The 22,972-nt window shown below is 37.1% G+C and overlaps 2 protein-coding genes across 12 annotated transcripts; both read left to right on the plus strand.

The window, feature by feature from the left end:
• The first annotated feature begins 328 nt into the window (after window positions 1–328).
• Window positions 329–22,712, plus strand: LOC109853781 (guanine nucleotide exchange factor DBS-like). 11 transcript variants are annotated; one of them, XM_020426194.1, is made up of 17 exons: window positions 808–830; window positions 7,334–7,860; window positions 13,777–13,872; window positions 13,995–14,109; window positions 14,245–14,335; window positions 14,426–14,656; window positions 14,751–15,010; window positions 15,176–15,410; window positions 16,508–16,702; window positions 16,780–16,956; window positions 17,037–17,222; window positions 17,301–17,636; window positions 17,712–18,029; window positions 18,110–18,307; window positions 18,402–18,610; window positions 18,696–18,894; window positions 18,977–22,712. In XM_020426194.1, exons 2-17 carry the CDS (start codon window positions 7,788–7,790, stop codon window positions 19,202–19,204), a joined length of 3,147 nt encoding a protein of 1,048 aa, XP_020281783.1. In that variant the 5' UTR covers window positions 808–830; window positions 7,334–7,787; the 3' UTR covers window positions 19,205–22,712. The 11 variants fall into 11 exon arrangements, with proteins under 11 accessions (XP_020281773.1, XP_020281783.1, XP_020281776.1 ...); XM_020426187.1 differs by lacking the exon at window positions 808–830 and adding an exon at window positions 4,062–4,873; XM_020426185.1 differs by lacking the exon at window positions 808–830 and adding an exon at window positions 4,062–4,855.
• Window positions 9,338–12,295, plus strand: LOC109853784. The gene is made up of 3 exons (XM_020426198.1): window positions 9,338–9,921; window positions 10,339–10,506; window positions 10,588–12,295. The coding sequence occupies exons 2-3, from the start codon at window positions 10,375–10,377 to the stop codon at window positions 11,602–11,604; spliced, it is 1,149 nt and encodes a 382-aa protein (XP_020281787.1). The 5' UTR covers window positions 9,338–9,921; window positions 10,339–10,374; the 3' UTR covers window positions 11,605–12,295.
• Window positions 22,713–22,972: the final 260 nt, after the last annotated feature.

Here is a 22,972-nt window from a genome sequence, read left to right on the forward strand (position 1 = left end):
GAAGCCGGATCGAGCAAGTTACGAGCCCGTGTCAGACTTGCGCAGCCTCGTCGTGAAGTGGACGCGCATACACAGTACGCGACACCTGGACACCTGCCGCGGGAACATTGCGACGGCGCGATGCGTCGTTTCAGTTCCGGCGTTTCCCGCACCGCCCGAGCACACCGCGGCGGCAGCGGCGGCGGCGGCGGCAGAGCGGAACATTGCGGAGCGGCGACGGCGGGCAATAGACATGCGGCGTAGAGCGGGACGAGGTGCGCCAGGGGCCGGGCAGCGTTCGCGCCGTTAACCCGCCCGAGGAGCCGTCGATGGGCTTGTGCCGCGACGACGAGCAAGTGCGTTTAGAGGACGACGCGTGCTCGCGACGACTTCTACGATGTAGCCCGACGTTATTGCGACGCGGTTCTATCCGTACATATAACTTGTCAGGCTTACTTCTCAATTCTTTTTCTCGTACACACTTCGTCCTTTCGCCGTCATTATCATCGTCGCCGTCCTAGCCGGTGTCACGGTGACGGACAAACGGGTAACGCGTGACCGGGTGAAAAAAAAAAAAAACAAAAATCCGATCCTCGCACGTGTGAGATCGCGCACAAAATTGATCGCTTTCGGCACGCGAGACTTTGGTTTACGAAAGAACATGGCCAGCTCGCCTACCAGCATCGAAAACCAGATCGACAGCTTCCTGGAGCAGTTTAAGCGCAGCGCCTCCCGTGCAATGGAAGAGACCACCGCCGCGCACCACCATCGAGCCAGCAGCTACAACGCCTGCAGCAGCAGCATCAGCCGCAGCCGCAGCGGGAACTTGGACCTGGAGCTGCTCGAGGCGGGTAAGTTTGTTCGATCGTTCGGAGTTCGAGAACTCGCGAAAGGAAAGAGAGAGAGAGAGAGAGAGATAAGGAGAGCGGGAGAATGTGCTTCCTTCGCGGTCACTCGATTGTCAACACGCGGGGTTTTCAATTTCTCTTTATTTTTTTCTTTCAAAATCAAAACTTGCGAAAGAAAGTTTCGTCGCCTAACTCACATTGCACTTTTTTTTTTTTTTATTAATTGCGACGCAACCGTGGAAGAAAGTTCATTTTTAAGCGAACTTCTTGAAAGGTCGTTGTAACCGGTTCTACGAAATGTATGTTGCACTTGGTTGCACTGTCGGGAGGCGTAAAACAGTCGGGAGCTTCAAGAAATGTGGAAATTTCCACATCAAAATGCGCATTTTAAAATTTGTGTCACTCGCTTTTAATTGATCCTGTGCAAAATGCAAGTTGTATACGCGCGTATTATACGTAGTTACGTACATATATCGTTTTGTCAGATAAAGCCCGGAATCTCGAAGGTTCCGAGTCGCATGACTAAACGCGCAATTTAAAATTGACTTCTTGCGGTTGGAAATGTACTTACACATAGTTTTTGTCGTTGCGTCTGCGAGATAAATTCGGAAGAATTTTGAACTCTCAAAACACAATCGACTCTTCTTGACGTTACTTCTCGCGCGGACGAATTTTATATTGAGATAATTTCTCTGTATTGTTCATACTCGGTGTTTCTGCGCTCCCATACACAAATATATTCCATATTTTCTCTCTTTACCGTTTTAATTTCTTTTTTTTTTTTTTTTTTTTTTTTTTTAAACTGCGCTTTGATTATACGTACCTACACGTACAATGAGAAACTCTCTCTCTCTCGTGACGAATTACGAATTTATGCGAGATGTCTCACGACGTAATGCAGCTTTTAAGCCGCTTTCTGGAGATTTTGGGATTTTAATTACCTCAGGTGTCTCTCCGGCTCGTTCCCTCCTTAGTTGGGACATGGAGGATGGATTTTGATCGAATTTCCTGATTTTAATCTCGCAGTGCCGCGGGCAGACGTCCGTGCTTTTATTATTTGCTTGCCGAGTGTGACGTTGAGTGGTGGAAGCGATTGATTAAAAAGCTCGATTCGCGGGAATGTGAGCGCTCGGCCAAGTCTTTCGTATTCCGTTCCTCAAATTGTGTGTATCGATTTTCGTATGTATTATTGCTCGAAAGTATCTGGTCCGAGCCGCACGCGAAATGCTGTTAACCAAAGCGAGGAAGATCGTTCTCGAAGGTATTTCACTCTTCTCCGTCTCTACAAAAACTCACACACGTAAAATTGAATTATTTTGATGAAATTGTGAAACGGGATGTGAAATGTGGCGTTTGCTCTTAATAATTGATTGGATTAAATTGATTTTTATCTCACTTTTATCTCAAATAAGTCTTTTAAGATATTTATACAAATAATTTATATAAACGCGAAAGAGATATTGCTTGTAGAAAAATTCGCGTTCACGTGAAATAAAAAAAAATTTTTTTAATTTACGTAAAATACTTTTTTTTAAATTATTCTTGTGTTTTCTCTCTGGCTTTTATTTTTAACCAAGTATCAACCGACTCAACATAACGAATTATGGATTTATTTATTGAAAAAGTCACAGTGTGTTATATTGATTTATAAGACAACAGAACTCACGTTTCGCGCATTTACGTATCGTCACAATTAGTCGAATATGACGCGTTCTATATTCATAATTAAACCTCTTCCTTTTCTCATCTTGATACATTGCATCAATATCCTGTCTACGACGTTTTTTTTCTCTCTCCGAAACACCTACTACATACAGAAGTCGATTAAAAGTGAATTTCCGTTTTTTTTTTTTTTTTTTAAATGACGCAATTAATCGAATATATTAGTCGGGTCTATGGATCTGTATATTGGTTGGTACAAAGTGTCCTTTGCGCAAAAATTTTTCCTCTCGTACGTGTGAATTACGGCGAAGCCGCGTTTGATGATGACGATAAATCAATTTGCCGCTCGATGGAGTGAATAATTGAGTAATAACATTATATCGCAAAATACATCTTCAGATACAACGTACTCATACATTTGTTTTATAACTGCTTGTGAAGTAAACTCTTCATTTGAGAACATTCGCCGATCTGCAATAAATATAACTTTGAGTGTATCGTTTTAATTTCTGATCTGTATAACGTGATAAGAACGATAAGCATTTGCAAGATATTCTCTTTATACAATGATATGTCATGTATATTTTTTTCCGTCTATGCTTAAATAAATAAATAAATAAGTATATATATATATATATATATATATACATACATACATATATTTAGTTAAGCTTTTAGTTCAACACACGTTTCGTAACATGAACAAGTTATATTGCTTGCCACGCGCTCCCTCACCGTCTATTATTCATGCTAGAGTTAATCCTTTTATATCGTAATAGCCTTTTCGTTCATCCATCCTTTACAGAGGATATACATACCTTATCAATATATAAACGCAAGAATGATTATATTTATTCCATTTTTTTAACGTTGAGATAGACGCAAAGAAAAAGTGCTTCTCGACGCTTTGCGAACTAATTGTGTTATCGGCCTTATTTTTTACACCTTCGGAGGACGAAATAAGACTGGGAGAACCTGGTACAAAAAGAAAAAAAAAATAGTCGAGAAAAATCTCATTTGACGCAAGAATAAGACCGTCCGATTTTGACAGCGCGACACGCCGCGAGTCACGTGCACTCGTTCCCTCCTCGACGATCTAGCTCGCTCGCCATTGGCCGCTTCTGTTCGTCCTTGCCTCCACCGCCTAGCAGGGCCGTAACTAGGACGTGTGTCCAATCCTTGAAGCACCAAGTCAAACTGATACGAACGAATTGCAATTTTTTCACTCGAAATAGCTGAATCGATCGTAAAAAAATCGTAGAAAAATACACATTTTCGAATTCAATGATACAATATTGAAAAAAAAAAAAACGCTCTTTTAAAACCACAATTTTCCAAAAACGTTGCGCAACTGATTATGTCAATCGACTTAAAACTGCATACTTTACTTTCGCAATATCCTACGCAATCTTATCTCGTTTCCAGGGGTTTGAACATATAGTAACTCGATTATCCCATCCCTGCGGCGACGCCACGTTATGGCGCCGCCGTCGCCGCCGCCCGTGTTGTAGTCGTCGTCTGCATCGCAACGTATCGGAGCTGAAGCTCCGTTCGTCCGTCCGTTCGTTTATTGTTCGTCGGGGTCCGTCGAGTCGAGACGCAACGACGACACACCTCGTATCTTATTTATTCTCGCATTTCTCGTGACACACAAAAGAACGACAAATCGTCCTCGTGCGGGGTGCGGAAGCACGACCGGGCACTGCGCAACGGCGTGGCGGCGTCAACAAGACGTTCGGGAGCATAAGAGTGTATATTATATATACACATATATATATATACATACACAAGAGGGGAGTCGCCGGCGATTCGTGTGCGATTCTATCGATCACACGCGGAGTGTCAACGGGTGTGTGCGTACGATGTTTTCTCCGCGGCGCGATCCGCGTGTTGCCGCCGAATTTTATCCGCGCGAATTCGCGCGTGCTACGCCGGTGAGCGTCTCTCACCGGTGTGCACTTTAAATACCAACAACAATACGCTATCGCGCGATATCGTTGTGCGCCAAACGAAACAAGACGTTAAATACCCACGTGCACGGGTGAGTAATATCCGCGACCGGGCTTTTGTTCGCGCCGGAGTTAATATATCCGGCTTACACAAGGAAGCCCGAGGTTGGTTGGTCGACGAAAATAGACGACGCGGAGAAGTATGAAACGCGCGACGTGAAGTACATTTGACCCTTTGTGAGAGCACAGAGAGATTCGTGAATTCGCGACGGCAGAAACTGCGCTTCTCGTGAGTGATTGTGTGTCAGAGATTTAATGAGAACGCGATGTGTTGCATCGGTTGCTCTTCTTCGGCACAACACGGCGGCGGAGATTTCGCGTGAGAAAGCGACGCGCGCGGAAGTGGAATTTGATGAGGTTTAATCATATTATAGGGTGCAAAAGATTGCAATCTCAACGGAAATAAGAAACGATTCTCACGTCACACGTCGAGATAGATTCGCGCAAATTTGTTCGCGCAATATTTTGTAAAATATAACAGCGGGCAAATAAAACGTAAAAGAGTCGATGTAACGAAATAGAATATTTAATTCTCGATTACGCTTGTTATTTAAATTATATCAATGATTGATTTCACGTTTGTTGCGCAGAAATTGTAATACATGACTGCAGCGTCGAGAAATCGAATACGCGTATCAATTGGATAACGTGCGAATTAAGAAACACGTGCTTTTTTCTATTTTTATTTCAAACTTCACTTTCACTGTATCGAATTTCACAAGTTGTGGAGAGTTGTTTCTGCATGCACTCTGTCGAAATTTAAAACCGGCACGACGCAATATCCAGCACGGCAATTGTGTTGTACGTATCGACGAAGCCGGACACGGTCGCGTCGATCGTGAACCGAGCTGTAGCGTCGGCGATAAACTTGGTCGTCTCGCCTAAGTATTGACCATCGAACACTTGTCTTGCGACTGATAACACGACGACTTGTTAATTAAGGCGTCGCACGATTGGCCAGATGCACATTTTAAGACGTGAAACGTTAGAGCTCCGGAACAAAAATGACGCGAGTGACATCACGAGAAACGAACTAATGTTCGCTGTGTGATTATCGCCAACTATAGAGGATTATTCCACACAGTAGAATTAATCCACATTGAAACGACTGATCGGCGCACAAATCCTCACCTCCAAGTGCGATAAAAAGTTAACCGACAAAATCTCACCGATGTGATAGGAGTCCTTGCAAAATATACGATAAGGGACTGGAAATATTCCTCCGATAAATTGCGAATTGATATACTGTTATATTGTATTTAATATGCACATTTTAAAATGTATATAAATTTTTTACAAATGTTTATATATCATTACGGTAGTTTTACAAATTCTATATGTTTATTTATTTTATATATATTATAAATTGTTTTCTTTTTAAATACGCGATTTAACTTTCAACCACAAAAAACTAACTTCATATAATTTGGAATATTAGACATACCGTTTCTCACGCTAACGACGCATTAGTAACTATATAGTATATGATGCAAATATAATGCAAATTATTTAACTACCACTTAATATTTATTTAATTTTGTAGTGTATTTTTATCGCAACGTATATATCACGCTATAGAGTTAAATGCGGAGAACGTCCCTTTGCGACAGGGTTGTTGGACGTGAATACGTTCGTATCGATCAAAAAGAACCCTCCCGTGCATCTTTGATGAAGCTCTCTCCCGCGCGGCGCATACAACACGTGCAACCGTGTGCAACATGACCGGTGCATCCTCGTGGCAAACTACCGAGCGTGAAACAACGTGACCATGCATCGTCGTCTTCTGTCGGGACACGGAGATGTAATTGACTGTAAATAGAGCCGCGTGGCAAAGTGTTCGCGTGTTTTACTAAACGTGCCAAAGAAATTACAAACATGTTTGTTCTTTTTTTTTAACAAAAAATATCAGTATAATATAATGCGGTAATTTTAATTGGTAATTTTAATATATACAATGCGATCTCTCTTTCTTTCTCTCTTTCTCTCGTTCTACAAGCATAACGCGACGCGGTTATATATCTTACAACAATATTTTTCTTAAAACTAACATTATTTTTCTGTATAATAAAAATATTATTTTACGACGATAAACAATTTTTTCTTACTCTGCTAGAAAACGTATTACGTAAAAAATATTACAATTGCACGTCGGGAAGACTACGTTTTTCGAATGATTACATTAGAACGAGAAAAACACTTGGAGGACGTTTGCAGCGTTGCTAAGTTTTCGCGACAGTATACAGCTAAGCACAGGAAGTGTGTGTGTGTGTGTATGTGTGTGTGTTTGCGTATGTCGTAATATCAATTTACGATACATAGCAAATTGTACATTACGTCACTCGACAATGTTCGACTGGTGTGCAAGATAGACTGAAAAAAAAAATTTAATCGCGCCTCGTTATATTTGAACAAAAAATGGAAGAAAGCACGTTTCGATCTGAGAAAGTTCAGGTTTTTATCAGAGGACAAAAAATTTCACGTTTTGCTGAATTTGAAAATGTCTGTAGAAACGTCCTCACAGCCTAGTTGAATAGCGCTGGTTAGAATAACCGATATTATCGCGCAACGTTTAATTACGACGCGGCAATAACTCGTCGAACGAACTTTAGCTACCGGCGAATTTCGCTCGTCGCATCGACCGTCAGTTTATTCGCAGTATCGTACCAAGTTTCTCAACACGATAACGCACTCACATTTCGCCTCTTCAAAACTTGATAAAAATTCTATACAATATATAAGAGAGAATATATAACATAAATTTGCTCTTGCATATAATTCTCTTTCAGCAAACATTTTTCGCATTGTAATAAGCTTCAGCAAATTTTTGTTTCTTAGAACAAAAACATTGTATTCGTGAAATTGTGCTTCAAATTATTACATTGACGGCTCGGAAATAAGAGGAAAGCACACCTAATGAAGGATCGTCTTGTGAGTCGAGAGAATCAAATAACTCTCTTCCTCTCAGAAGACATCTTACGAAATACTTTGTGTGTCAGACATTCCATTTGTTTTGTTGGACAATACATTGTCACAATAGTGCCGTGTAGCACGGTTTCGCTACAATAGTGGTATAGAATGTGCTCAAAGACACGAAGCGAGGAAGAAAGTTTAAGTTCAAACGAGGAGTTAAATCGGCTTGTGGAACAGACTGTAGCCCGGTGGTGCTTGATGATCGTCTCCGTCACAGAAGAGTGTTGATTGCATTGCGCTCTATTGTATAAGTTGCAACGTTCCGTGACAATACGATAAGTATCGGACCGCCAGCAGCGGCAGAGAGAAGCGAGCCAAGATGATTCTACGCCAAAAGTCGTCGCATAACTGCAATTGTCCCTGCCACCAACACTGCTCCACCAAATGCGGAGGTTTGAAATCTTCAATGCTTAATACAATTTGTTTTTGTCTTTTTTTTTTTTTTTTTTTTTCACGAGAGACTTGAATTTTTTGCACGAAATCGGCGCATTTGCGCGCCCCAAACAAAACCATTCGCGTGTAAGTCCGTCGTCAACCTTATCTTTACCATTGTTCGATTTACATTTCGTATCTTTTGACAGTTGATATTATTCTTTTACAGTATGTGTAGGACGCGTATACATACAAAAGAATTTTTCAACGATTTACACACGAAACGTCTTACTGAGAATAATCTTTGTTTATTTTTACACACATGTGACATGTGTGTTTTATATATTCTCATTAAAATATGTATTCATTAAAAAGTATAAATAACGACCGCAAATTTGTCGTTTTTTTATTTTTATTTTTTTTTTATTTGAAGTGAGCGCGATTCTTTGTGCCGTGAAAAACGATCGTGACTTAAATGCGGAATCGAGAACCCCCGTTTATGTACGACGTTTTACGATAAGTCGCGGCGACCTTACAAAGCCGCCGCGCGATTCGTTTCCCATGGATTTTCTGCTACTTCGAAGAATAAAGAGGATTTACGGCGAAATCGATTAAGAAAAAAAATGACATTTTTACACTTTAACACGTGAAATTACATAAAATATTTTTACTTGTTTCGTTTCCTGTTGTCACTTTCTGCTTAAAACATTTTGTTTTTTTTTTTTTTTTTTTTTTATAGGCGGTAAAACATAGTCTACGTGCGCACAGAGATAGAAATTCTCTGTAACTTGTAAATCTCGTACTCCAAGACGAGTCTCCACCACGTTCTTTGCACGCGCGCGCGCGTGTGTGTGTGTGGTACATGCTATTTGGAGCGTGTTCATCGTCGCAGCATACGGTGTGCATTTTGCATGCATGTGGTCTCTCTCTCCTCGGCCAGTGTTTCTCGCCGCCCCTCGCTCGCACGATTGCGCTCGCTCCACGCGCTCTGCTTGGGACGAGCAACGGAGAGAAAAGGCGCCAGGGCTGTATCCGCGCGCTCTCTCCTATCAATCAATAATCCGCATATCTGCTTCCGCGTTCGCTCGAGACGTCGTCGTCGTCGTCGTCGTCGTCGTTCTCGTCGGAGCGAACTCGGAGTGGAAGTTCTTTGTCGAAGTTAGCACTGATTTTAGTCTGATCCACTTTGCGCAATTTGCGAACTATTTGCGTTCGATATGTACATTTTTCAGTGTCGTACACATTCCGTTTTATTAAATTTTGCTGACGATATCTCGCTGGAAGATTTAATTTTTTTAATCAATCGTTAATTGTCTCTCGTTTTTATTTGTCGACTGAATGAAATATGCAAGACTAACATCACAGATGTCGCAGAGATTTACTAAATTTTCCAGAGACACACAGACAGATCATACGCATTCGACGAAGTGAAAGAAAATTAATTAACAAGTAAATTATGAATTAACTGAATTTTGACATAATAACGAGCAATATTATATAACTTTATTATTTCATTTGCATCGTAAAACGCGGAGGGAATTTTAATTTATTGATCTCTACAGCATGTTTTAATTAAGCGAATTATTCCAGTGTCTGGAGATAATTGCTTTATCACGATTCGATTACAACTGAAGAGATCAAATTTTAAAAATTTATTTTACGTGTTGCGCGAAATTGATCTTCACAGAAAACTGGGAAAATTGAAACGTGAATTTGTTGAAATATAAATAATTCTTATCGAAGGATTTTGATCAAGAATCTTGATCTTTTGCAAGACGTAATTACGTGTACGTTTATATATATATGCAAGCAAAGAAAAAGCAAAGGGTTAGAGAGAGGAGAAATAGACAACCCACCCTTTTTGGGCACGGCCCTGGGAGAGTATTGTCCCCTCTACCTACAATAACACGAACTAAATGTTCGCCATATCGTTGGTAGTGTTGACTGATGAATACGGCACGATTTATCGTGTCGAACGTCAAGAACGGTTTGTGGAAGTGTTGTCTTGTCGACGTGACACCGGCTAAATCACGCGACAGTACGTCCGGAACGCGGAATTTGCGATACTCAATCACACAACAGTAAGTATCGCCGTCGATGTAGCGAGCCTTAGAGACGAAAGTTGGTTACTGAGGGGCGCGATCAGCGATTCTCGACCTTTTGGTTTTTCACGTTCCCTTCGGCTAATTCTTTTTTCAAACGATGATTTTCATTTTTTTTTTTCGAGTACTAGATACAAAAAGTGCAAACTTTCTGAAAATCGCTCTTTTCTTCTTCATCGATTTCTTTCTGCTTCAAAATAAAAGGTTTTGTTAAAAAGTAAATAGTAAAATAAAAAAAAATAATATCTCTGAAAAAAACTAATAAGATAGATTCATTTTTAAATTGCAAAGTTTTAAATCTCTTTTATCTCACCGAAAACTTACAACTATTGGAATATTTTTTTTGATTGAGATTTTGTTTAAAAACAGATTATAAAATATATTTTGTCATGACAGGATAGTACAAACGCTTTAGATGAATTGGAGATCAATATGGAGCCAATATCAGAAGATATTATTAAGGGAGAAATAGATAAAATAGATATAACACTTGAGTCTGACACACAAGATATTGCTGATAAAAGTAAAACAAAACCGTTGGAAATAAATGAAGTGAAGGAGAAGGTAAAACAATGTGTATAATATTAAAAAAATTTCTATCATCTTGTTTTGATGTTTGCAATATAAATTATTAATCTCTTACAGAAACTAGGAAAATCTCTATGTTCAACCGGTAAACCAAAGAAATCTATTGTCAAAGATAAAGGAAAAAAGACAGAAAATGATCAATCCAGTCCAGCTGGTCGATCCAGTTACGATTCCACACAATTGGAGGACAGTCCAGCGCAGGTGTTAGAACGTTTCAAGAGAGGGTGCGAGTGCGCTGACGATCAATGTTTCAAGAATCTGAATCCGGAGATCGTATATCGGCACAGATTGAATATTGCAGAACTGACTAAAGCCGAGCACGACATGTATTTAATGGGTGTAACAATGGCCTGTTTGACGGATCCCTATCAAACGGCCCGACATACGGAACGGCGCAGATTACGCGCTCAATATGTTTATCAGGGCCGAAGAGTGTGCCTGGAGGCGTTTTTGTATCTCGAGAATTGCACGCACTATCAAATCAAACGGATCCGAAAGCACTTAATGACACACGGTGTGACGCCGCGCGTACACGGCAATCAAGGCAAAATCCCGCACAACACGTTCTCTCTGGACATATACAAGATCGCCATACAGTTTTTGAAAAACTTCGTCGACCAGCAGGAGGTCAGGCAGAAAACTAAACTTGTCAAGAATGCGCCACTTCATTTGTCACCGGATATAACGCGGAAAACCGTGCACGAACTGTACGTTCAGTATTGCAAAGAAGTCTCGCCCAATGTCAAGAGCATGGGTTACTCGACGTTTCGACGATTCATGAAGGTGCAGTTTCCCCAAGTAAAGTTCGCCAAGCTAGAATTTGTGGTAAGAAATCAGACCGCGCAGAGTCACTGTCAGACAGATTCTGCCGACTCAAGAGACGACACGGGTCAACAGAAATCATCTCAGGTAGAAGGCACGATATTGCCGTTGGTGATAACTAACAATTTAAGACAGAACGAGACCTACGTATTAACACCTATCAGTAAATTACAGGATGGCGTGAGTTATCACGTCACTACTTGCGGATTGGTAGTCAACAATCCTAGTGTTACGAAAACAAACGCGATATAAACCAGAAGATTGCATGTGCAAACATGAATTTATATATGAATGTGATATCTATACTAAGGTTCTAATTTCGAGCCTAAACTGAAGATGTTTTAACCATCACGCAATATATAGATATTTGACGGAACAAAAACTACTTCATAACTATATATGCTCATAAGAAAAGCATAGAATCTTTTAAAACAAAAGAAAAAAATTTATAAAATTTATTAGATTGTATGTATTGAATTATTGTATTACAGATAATTCTATTGCGTTATTTCTATCTTTTTTCTGTTTCACTCAGAACTGATAATAGAATTTTGTTGTATTAAAAGTCACAGTATTTCTGTATTAATAAACAACAATTTAATTATTTAGGCAAATAATTTTTAAATTTTACTTTATGTAAAGAGATGAAAAATGTACAATGTTATATACAAGTCTTTTATACACATTCTTTACAGGACACCCTATGTCCGTATATACATATGTATATATATAACATTGTATATATAACAGTATATAAAGAAAATAACTTATATAAAGTACAAATAAAAATATGATATATTATTACTGTCATTTTGTTTGTTAAAAGATACCAAAATGCTTGTTACCTGAAAATCACATCTTAATAATAATGACAAAACGTATTAAAACGTATTTTGAAAGTCTGCATTTGTGCATGAAAGTAGAGAACATTGAAAAGATTTTTATATGTTACACAATGAATATGTTATAAGATATTTTGTTATATTTTGTCAAAAAGATTGTATAAAAATAAAATATATGTAAAAAATCTAGAAAATATATAATAACGTTAAAAACTTGTAACGTGCCAGTTCTCTATTTTACAGCTAAATATATTTACACATACACAATACTTTTTCTTTAAAAATATAACAAGTTGTATTTTTAAATAGTTATATTTGTTATGACTTGTATAAATATTATCAAGTTTGATACAAAGATTTCAATGACCTAGTATTTGAAAAGTAAAGAATCTTGATATTTCTTATTCCCTGAATTTTCTTTCCAAACATGGAAATCAACTAACCACAGTAGTGGTAACAGTGCTTCTCAATTCATATAAAGACGGACATTTTCATATTTGAATACTAGTATCTCAATTTTTTATTACAAATATTAAGTAAATTTTGTTATAAAATTTTATTTTCAGTACATCTATTGAAAAAACATTTTGTATAACTATATATAATATTTTTTTACTTATTGGAAAAAGCATTTTAAATTATGCGATTTAAAATATATAAATTTAATGATTATAAATTTCTTAGAAATACATAGTTAATTTAAAAAATATATATGTGCACCATATACATATATAAATATTTTCTTATAATATATGCTTTTTTGTTTTCTTGTTTTTTTTCAGCGTTTATATCAAAAGTGATCAGAAGTTTCTTATCAGAAATTTTGGATAGAATCAAATGCGTGTATTTTAATTTGTGTTACGAAGATCGGGGAACTTATAGAACATATTTGAAAACTTGACATACACATATTTCTTCTTGATATTTTAATTAAAATTATGTATTCTTCCCTGTTTGAGAGCCTCTTAATTTACAGTTATATTAGCAATATTGTGGGTACTGTAGGAAACTGTTTCAGATGGATAGCATCAGCAAGGTCATGTGAGTGCAACCTCTGATCAGGTACTCGCATTCAGTACACCAGTGAGACCTGAGCCGTGCATTCACAGCAAACATTGCATAAGAGGCGATTACAATTAGGATTATTATCACTTAAATTTTTTTTCTTGTAATAAATAATATTCAATTACAGAGTGTACACATTTTCTTAATAATATAAACAGTTTGTTTTTGGCTTCTTAACTCTGAACTCTATAAATAAAAAATATATATGGTAAATAAACTTATATCATTACATATATGATTATGTTATAAATATGCAATAGAATCCTTGTTACAACCGTGTCTTTGTGTCAACGATAATTATTGTTGAATATTTAAATTTGTAAAAATAACAAATAACGTTTGTGCAAGTTTTGATTAATTTATTGTAGACATTTAAATAATTTTAATATAATAAAATATATTGAATATTTTTTAATATTAAAATGGTTTTACATGTATAAAATATTGATGTAATTTTTTTAAAATATAGAGAATAATTTCTTTTAATATTTAATAATTTCTTTTAATTTGATTGCAGAAGATGTAGAGAGTATGACAGGAGAGATAGAAAATGGGGACCTGGCAGTTCGAGATGTTGCAGATCTTCTTCAAGCACAATATGCTATTATTGCTGGTAAATATGTAGGGCTATAAATTGTTTTAGATTATAATACGTTTTTTTTAGCACAAAAAATTTAATTTTTGTGTGAAAAACTTTTAATACCAAATAATATTTCTATTAATATTTTTGTTCAGGAGGAAAAACGCGAGAAGGATGTCCTATAATCACTTTTCCGGACAATGGCAACTTTCATAATCTGACTGATTTAGATTACCAACGTCTCATGTTATATCTCACTTCCGTACCAACGTGAGCATATAAATCTTTGTAATTTTACAAAAGTCAATTGCTATATATAATTTTCTATCTTATGTTGTATTTTATACTATATTTTATGTTATTACATTTGCTATTTTATGTACATATAAACTTATCAATATTTAGGTTGCAAGAAGCTGATCTTGGATTTCATTTGATAATTGATCGGAGGAACGACAAATGGAATTCGGTGAAAACAGTTCTTTTGAAAATTTCTGTACGTATACATTGCACACTAAAATATCATCACTGTTATTTATACTAAAAATATTTACTTATGATAATAATAATAATTTTATTTTTTTAGGCTTTTTTTCCTGGTCTAGTACATGTCGCATATGTATTGCGACCGGTTGGATTTTTACAGAAGGCCATTTCGGAAGTGTCGAATAAATTGTTCCGAGAAGATTTCAAGTTCAGAGTTATATTCTTAGCTAACGTCGTTGAGCTTCATGAATTCATAGATAAAGATCAACTCACCGAACAGCTTGGTGGCAATTTATCATATTGCCATCACACTTGGATACAGAATAGAATTGTAAATATGTCAAAACAAATTATTAACACTCATGCCAATTTTTTCATGTTCGGTAGTAATGAAGGTTGTTTTATTTATTTATTTTTTTTTATAGAGTTTGGAAAAATTTTCATCAATGACGCAAGACGTATCCCTCGCGTTAGACTCTTTCACGCGACGTTTGGCGGAAGTGGAGTTCCCTAACAATACCATTGCTACTACAACATTACTATCGCAGCAACAGGCTGAATATAATGAATTGAAGGAAGAAATACTTAGCGCTGCCAGACACGGAGAAGCTCTTCTGGATAGCGTACGACAATTAACTGGGAAAGGAACAGCTGACAGATTGGGAAATGTTGCTGCGGTAGAAAGGTAGCGCGTCTAATTCTATTTTAATTAATGCAACAAATAAGCTTGTATTTTATAGAAAATAAGCTTTTATAATTTTTAACTAGCATTATATGCAACAAAATGCACTCGTGTGAAAGCATGATTGATGTTTATATACTAACATATAACGCTGTCATTCACTTTTAGATTACTTGTCCAGTTGGAAGAAACTGAACGGACATTTGACTTATTCTGGTCACATCATAGCTCGCGTTTGAGACATTGTTTGGCTCTGAGACAATTCGAGCAAGATTTTCGAGAATTGCAAGCGACATTAGATCAACATTTGAAGACAGCCGAAGAGATGACGGAGGTCGGGGAAACGCAAGCAAGAGTGGATCAACTACTGCACGACACATCAGCATTCCAACGTATATGCAGAGTATGTAGCTTTGTTACATTTTTACTTGAAAATTTCACATATAACACTATATATATTGTCAACTTGACATATGTGATTATTTTTCTTATAAAATATTCAATTGAAAAAAGTGTAAAACTACAATATAAATCTATCATATAAAAATGATGAAATTATTATGACAAAATTAGCGGAAGCAATATGACAACACGACTTGGGTTTGAGAATGTACACATTGCACTCTGAGCACCAAAATGCACTATTCAAACCAGTATATCTATATTCTCTACAAAAGTCTCAAATAGACTGTTTTTCTTCTTACAACATAAAAACGCTACGTAATAAAAATATAATATGATTATATTTAGAATTGTAATCGTGTTAAAAATGTGAAGTGTGTTCATCTCCTTCGTAAATTCTGGTTTGAACGTGATCACAAGCAATGACATATATAAAGCACAATCATGCACAAATGTTACTTTGCACCGCTTTCCTCATTTTGTCGATAGTCCTATTTGTTGCATACCATGTGGATTTGGGTCTTGGTAAGCAGTCCACTTGACAAAATACATATATTCTGTGATAGACATTAACATTTAAAACACAGTGATCTTGATATCTTAGAGTATCTACATATATATATATATAATATCTCAGTCTTTATAAATTACCATATCTTCGAGTCAAATAGATACCGTTACGTTTTAAAGAGAGTTATCGTAGGCGCTATGAATTAAATCTCTATACGTTTATACATTTTTTAGTCAGTTTGAGCTGATACTATTTCTTTTTCTTTCTTTTTTTTTTAGTTGAAATGCACGTATAAATGTCGTCGAACGACCGATGGAGATTTGATTCATGTCTGATAATGGCATGGTGAACTTTTGAGAATGAACTATCATTATGATTTCTCGCTCTCTTTTTCTTTCTCTCTCTCTCTCTCTCTCTGCATTGCACGCATAATAGTACATTTCTTTTGCGAGAAGATTTTTCATGCGCTAGACGATTTATGATAAAATTAAAAACAATGTCATGTGGTTATGTTTGTAGCATTTTCACTTAATGTACTAAACTCTAATTGCGTTATTGTGCATAGGTATAATTACATTTGTTTATAGGGAGACATAGATCGCGCGGAGGAAGTGATATCTGCTGGTCAACAGTTGCTGTCTGGCAGACATCAGTGCCCGGCAGATGTTGTGGAACCTAAGTGTGTGGAGCTGCAAAGGGTTTGCACCATTCTCAGCCAGAGATTGGAGAGACGATTACACATGCTAACCAAGTGCAGAGAACTTATGGAGCGTATAGATAAGGTATAGAGAGAGATTCTTGTGCATTTTCGATTCTATTTATTTAATCTTATTGAAACTAAATATTAATCAACATACAGGCCAACACTTGGTGCACGCGAGGAATAGAACTGCTCGCGTCGCAGAACAGCACCACACCACCAGATCAGGCGCTTCAAGAGTTGCAACAACTTATCGAAGCGGCAGAAGAATTTCATCATCCCCGATGTATTTTTCAGGATTCTGTGATGCCAGAAACAAAAGCACTCATCACGCAGGTATATATATATATGTATTTTTAAAAGAGTTTAATTAACAATTTTACGATTTTTGTTTTGACTTGAAATTCGTCTCATAGGTTCTGCAAAGGATAGAAGATGTGTCTCTGATGTGCGACAAAAGAATAATGGCACTAAAACAACAATTGATTAAACCAGCCAGACCAGTACAAACTGTTACTCCGGAACCAGTAAAACCTTTGCAATCACTGCCTCAGACTGTGAAACCTGGCAGAGTTCTAAAAAAGGCCAATACTATGCCAAAGGTATAAATTTTCATTCGATCTTATAATAATCGTGATAACTGATAAATATACAAAAATAACATTTGCATATTTTTTGAGATGGAAATGAGTCCTATAGAAGGAGAATCCTCGTCACCGGAAAGCGAGCCCCGAGACGTCGAAGCTTTGCGCTTAAAACGCGGTCATGTCTTGGCAGAACTCGTAGAAACCGAACGAATTTATGTTTCTGAGCTTGGCTCGATTATTAAAGGTTATAAAATGGAAATGACAAACGAGACGATGGCTCATCTCATACCTGCGGCATTGGTCGGCAAAGCGGACGTGTTGTTTGGCAATTTAGAAGATATTTATATTTTTCACGGAGAAACATTTCTGAGAGATTTGGAAAACTGCATTTCAAATACTGAGCTTGTTGCCTTGTGCTTTGTTCAAAGGGTGAGCGCATATCTTATATTTCTAACTTCATGCTCCACGATTTAAACACAATTAATTTAATGTTACGTTTTTTAGCGCGAGGTGTTCTTTAGATTGTACAGTTATTATTGTCAAAATATCCCGAGGTCCGAGAGATTGCGCGAGCAAATACAAAGCGAGCCGCAGTTTCTCGCAGCCTGTCAGCAAAAACTCGGCCACAAGTTGCCACTTGCTGCTTATCTTCTCAAGCCCGTTCAGCGTATTACCAAGTATCAGTTATTGTTAAAAGATTTGTTAAAGTATAGTGATGAACCTTCATGCTGCACCGAGCTGCAAGAAGCACTAGATTGCATGCTGGTTGTGTTAAAGTGCGTTAATGATAGCATGCATCAAACTGCAATAACAGGTTTTGGAGTAAGCATCTTAACGTTATTTTTATCGATATTATTAGATTATTTATATTTTTGCTTATAACTTGTGTCTCACGCTTACAGGGCGATCTGAGTGCACAGGGTGAATTGTTGTTACAAGGGTCGTTTAGCGTTTGGAGCAGTAGTAAGCGGGAGCGGCTACTGAGACTGAAACCATCTCAGCGACATATTTTCTTATACGAAAAAGCTCTGATATTTTGTAAACACAGCAAGCCTCAGGCTCACAATAAAGCCACGTATCATTTTAAGAGATATCTAAAGGTATTTTTCTTGTGCTTCTTGTATATCTTAGAACGATTTTTTTCGTATATCAACTCAAGTATATAAATCATATAATTGGTTTCATTTAATACAGATGTCGCAAATTGGTTTGACGGAATCGGTGAAGGGCGATGCCAAACGTTTCGAAATATGGTTGCAAGGAAGATCTGAAGTGCACACAATACAAGCGCCCAGTATCGATGTCAAGCAATCCTGGGTACGTCAGATCAAAGGCGTTCTAATGTCCCAATTAGCTGAACTCAAAGGGAAACAGAATTCCGCTCTTGGCAAATCCAATCACAAGTACGTTGATCGCTGTTTAAAAATTACCTAACGCACAAATTTCAAATCGTCTAACTAACTAATTTATCATTCCGTTTACTCATAGGCCATTGCGTCAAACAATTTCGTGGGAAGCTCAAAGTAGCTTATCAGGGTCTCTGCGTACACTGTCCGTTGATGGTAACAGCGTTATCTCACACGCGACTGACGTGTCGCAATCTACGGAAGAAGACGCTGCTTGGAGTTCAGAAAACAGCAACACAGACGAGGAGGATGCTTTTGGAGATAGTCCGGGACCAGCACCCGTGAGTTTGCTCTTACTTTTGTGAATTTACATTAATAAAAAAAAATAATAATAAAAAAAGCATTTGTAATGCACGATTATAGGGCGGAAGATACGTTGCGTTGGCTGATTACTGCGCGGTAGGCCAGTCGGAAGTAACGATGCGTGAAGGTGATACCTTAGAGCTTCTTAAAGTTGGATGTGCCGGATGGTGGTTTGTCAAACTGATCGGCACCGGTTTGGAAGGTTGGGCGCCCGCAGCCTACCTGGAACCGATCAGTCGCAAAACGTCCCGTAGCTCGCAATCGGTGAACAGTCAAGAGACCATATGAAACAGGCGACTAACACACTAGAAAATCCCAGAAAGGATTCTTTAGTGTGTTAGATCTTTGACTCGCGCGTTTGAAGGTCGCCAAGTGCGATAAAAAAAAAAAAAAAGAAACATTTGTCACATTGGAAACGATATCTTGATCACTTTTCAAGCAGCAGGCGATCGGGTTTTGGAAATCTTTTACAGTATTCTCAGACAGTGATGATCATATTTGTGTACCTTGTACAATACAGCGTATAAAATGCTTGTTGAGTGATGCGTTTGCATTAAAAATACAAAGATGTTAAGTTGAATAGGACGAGATTTTTACGTTTAGAGGTTACTATTACATTACCGAGGAAAACGAAACGGAAGAGTTTTGTTTTCCATTGCGTTAGATTGGATAAAGTGCTCATTTCTGAGTACAGAATAGCATTTACTGAATTGTACAAAATGTAGCGTTGAATTAAGCCGAGATACATGTACGTGCACGCGCACAACGAGACACGGTCTACGACGTTCTCGATTACGGAAACATTTCTATGATAATATAATAATGCACACATCCTGTAATCGATAAGAGAAGAGATAATACGATTCTGCTGATGTCAAATTTTGCTGTTTGAGGGTTTATTTACACTTTGTTAAGAAGAATCTGCATATAAATGTCGATCGTCAGATCGGTCGCCGGATACGTTGTCGTCGGATCGCGTCAGTTGTGTATCATTATACGTTGGCTTAGAGTTCTTACATAGAATCCTAGATGCATTGTCATCAAGATCGAATAGTACAATTTAGCGCATTTTCGTGGGCTTTCGAGAACAATTTTAGATGTTGTGTTCGCGAGGGTTACGGTTGCTTTTCGGGGGAGGGAGCGGAAGAGGGGGGATTGAAACATAGAATATCTGCAAAGACTATCGAAATTAGATCTTCTCAAGCCTTTCGAAAAGAAAAAAAAAACATTGTGTGATATATAAAATGTTAGATCAATGCTTCTGCAGATTAATCATATTGTAAGCACATACAGAGAGAGAGAAAGAGAGAAACATTTAATTGATATATCGCCATTTTTAGAACGTTAGATAATATATTGTTGACGAGTCGTTGCGACCATAAAGCTTCGAGATATTATTGTGAAGTTTGACGAGTGTAATTTTTCCCAAATATTATTCGTTTTGCGGGATTAAAGGTAGAAGAGGAGGGATGGACGGAATTCGAGGAATTATATATATCATATACCAATGTGTGTACAACAGATTTTTCTAGAAAGCTAAACGATTAACACCAAATTACACGCAATATCCGATACTGATAAATCTTATAACAATCTACCTTTTAGAACTATAATAAGAGAGCAATCTGAATTTCTTATATGTATAAGCGGATTTCATAACCCACCAATTTCAGAAGCCTCTATTACGATGTAACGATGTATAATATAGTATCATTTGTACTTGAGAGAGAAACGTTTGTATGGACTACGAATAATATAACTTAAGCGACTTGTCTCTCGATAACGTTACGATTTTTTTTTTTCCGACGTCGGTATGTGTTAATTATGTACGCTTTAATATACACAGAAACATAATTTAAATATCGATCGTCGTTGCGATATCTGATATAGCCTACATGAGTCTTGTTTCGGTATTTATATAATTTGCATATCATTTGTACAGATCACGATCACACCATGGTATTTATATTAGAGATAAATATATTTATTAAATAGGAGAATTATTTATAAGAAAATTATTATATATATATATTGCGAGATAATTTACAACAATCAATAGTTCGTCAATCACGGTCTCGTTCATCCGATTTAATTTACTGAGTAATTCCTTTAGCGTCTCGCAACACACACTGCGTTTCTTAGAATTGTAACACGTGCATTTTCATACATTCATATGTAACGCCGTCCTTACATTGTCCGTAAGATTTCAATCAAACAAGCAATGTTAGTTTAAAAGAATCGTTTTTCTCTACGTTGCAGAGTATTCATGAATACGGAGATTACATAAATACACAGAAGAGAAGAGAGAGCAAATATGCGAAAAGCGTCGGCGTTTGCCGCGGTCGTAGTTTCATTTACGCAGTATATATTAATCTTATGTAAAACAAAATGAAACGATATTAGTAATTCCAAACAGTTAAATCACTGCTCATTATATACCCGTCGCGTTTACACTCTCGCAAGTTGTCAACATCCATGATCACTTTGTCGAAAATTGTCGTTCGTGTTTGCTCGCGAGCGCGCTTTTTCATCCGCGTTAAAATTACAATTAAGCGACCAAAAAGTCAAAGTGATAATTAAAAAAAAAAAAAAAAAAACAAAAAACAACATGTGCAAGACGCGTTTTGTAGAAATTTAAAAAATTATACACATTACATATACATATAGACAATAATTATAGCCGCTGTCGAAGAATACGTGGCGTACACATGCTTCGGATGACGATTCACAATATTAATAATTGCCACACACCGAGACCGAAGCTACATAACTTCCCTCCGCGACTACCGGAGCAAATAGAAGCAGGTTTCCGTGAGTGAATCTATGATTTTCTGTAGGCGGACATTTATATACACGATATTAGAGGTCGTATATATAAAAAAAGAAAAAAAACGCACATGTATGTGAGTGTGCGTGCGGGCGTGTTGTGCAATGTTTTAAAAAAAAAAAAAAAAAACAACTCACGTGAGAAAAGAGTCCGACGGTCAACCGCGATTTCTTTACGGACGGTTCCTTTCATCGCGTTCCTCGTCGGCGAGAGAGAGAGAAAGAGGAGGAGAGTGATATTAAAGTCTATTTTTGCATAATAACACGTAATAAAGAGGCTGCCGAAATCTCTTCTATTTGCATTGTGCATGTGTTGACGCGCGATCATTTCTCAACGATTGTAATTACAAGATCGCTGTAAGTAAGCACGTTTTTTCATTCCTTTGATTGTACAACACTTTGTTATTTCCCGAATACAAGATTCCGTTTTGAATTTATGTCTTTTAATTTGTTTGCGTATCACGTGTATCTACTCTCTATTGTAAATTATTTCAATCTTTACGAGAGAAGGAAATTACTCGGATCTCAAAAAAAAAAAGAAAAAAAACGAAAAAAAACAAGAAAAATATTTTTGTATAGGATGCAAAAGAATTGCTCAAGCTTAAGTTTAATCGCAATGAGCGAAGTTTGCTTTAAATGTCTGTTGCAAATTTTTTGCGTTATATAAGTGCATAGTGCGACCAATCTTCAATGTGCAATTTTCCGTTGTGCGACAAAATACCAGATACAATGCGAATATATATTGCGAGAAATGATCACTTTTCATTGTTACATATTGACATCTTTATCCACGTATATATATAATAATATTATTGTCATCAGAAAGAGGAAATGGAAATGACGATTTGACCGCTAATTCAAGCATGTATATAAATTTTTGTTACTCACCTCAGACACACCTTGCGTGCGATCAGTTGTCAAACTTGTATGAATCTGTAATATTAAACGAGAACATAAAAAAAAAAAAAAAGAAACAAACACGAGAAGTTTAACCTGTGGATCTGCAGCAAAATATCAGTTCTCGTTCTTATTACCATCAAATAACAAATTCGTATCTTACGGAAAAGTGTCGGTTCAATGATTTTATCATTGCGTCAATATTTATTTTGAAATTTGCATGTTTTGCTAAACTAACGCGCAGAATAAAATTTAACTTTGTAACTTTCAATACGCGCGTGAATTACATGATTACCGCATTACATGGCAAGTTTATTTGTGTTTCGCTTATTA

Source organism: Pseudomyrmex gracilis, unplaced genomic scaffold (assembly GCF_002006095.1).
Source record: "Pseudomyrmex gracilis isolate BER0280 unplaced genomic scaffold, ASM200609v1 scaffold_54, whole genome shotgun sequence".
Lineage (NCBI taxonomy): Eukaryota > Metazoa > Arthropoda > Insecta > Hymenoptera > Formicidae > Pseudomyrmex > Pseudomyrmex gracilis.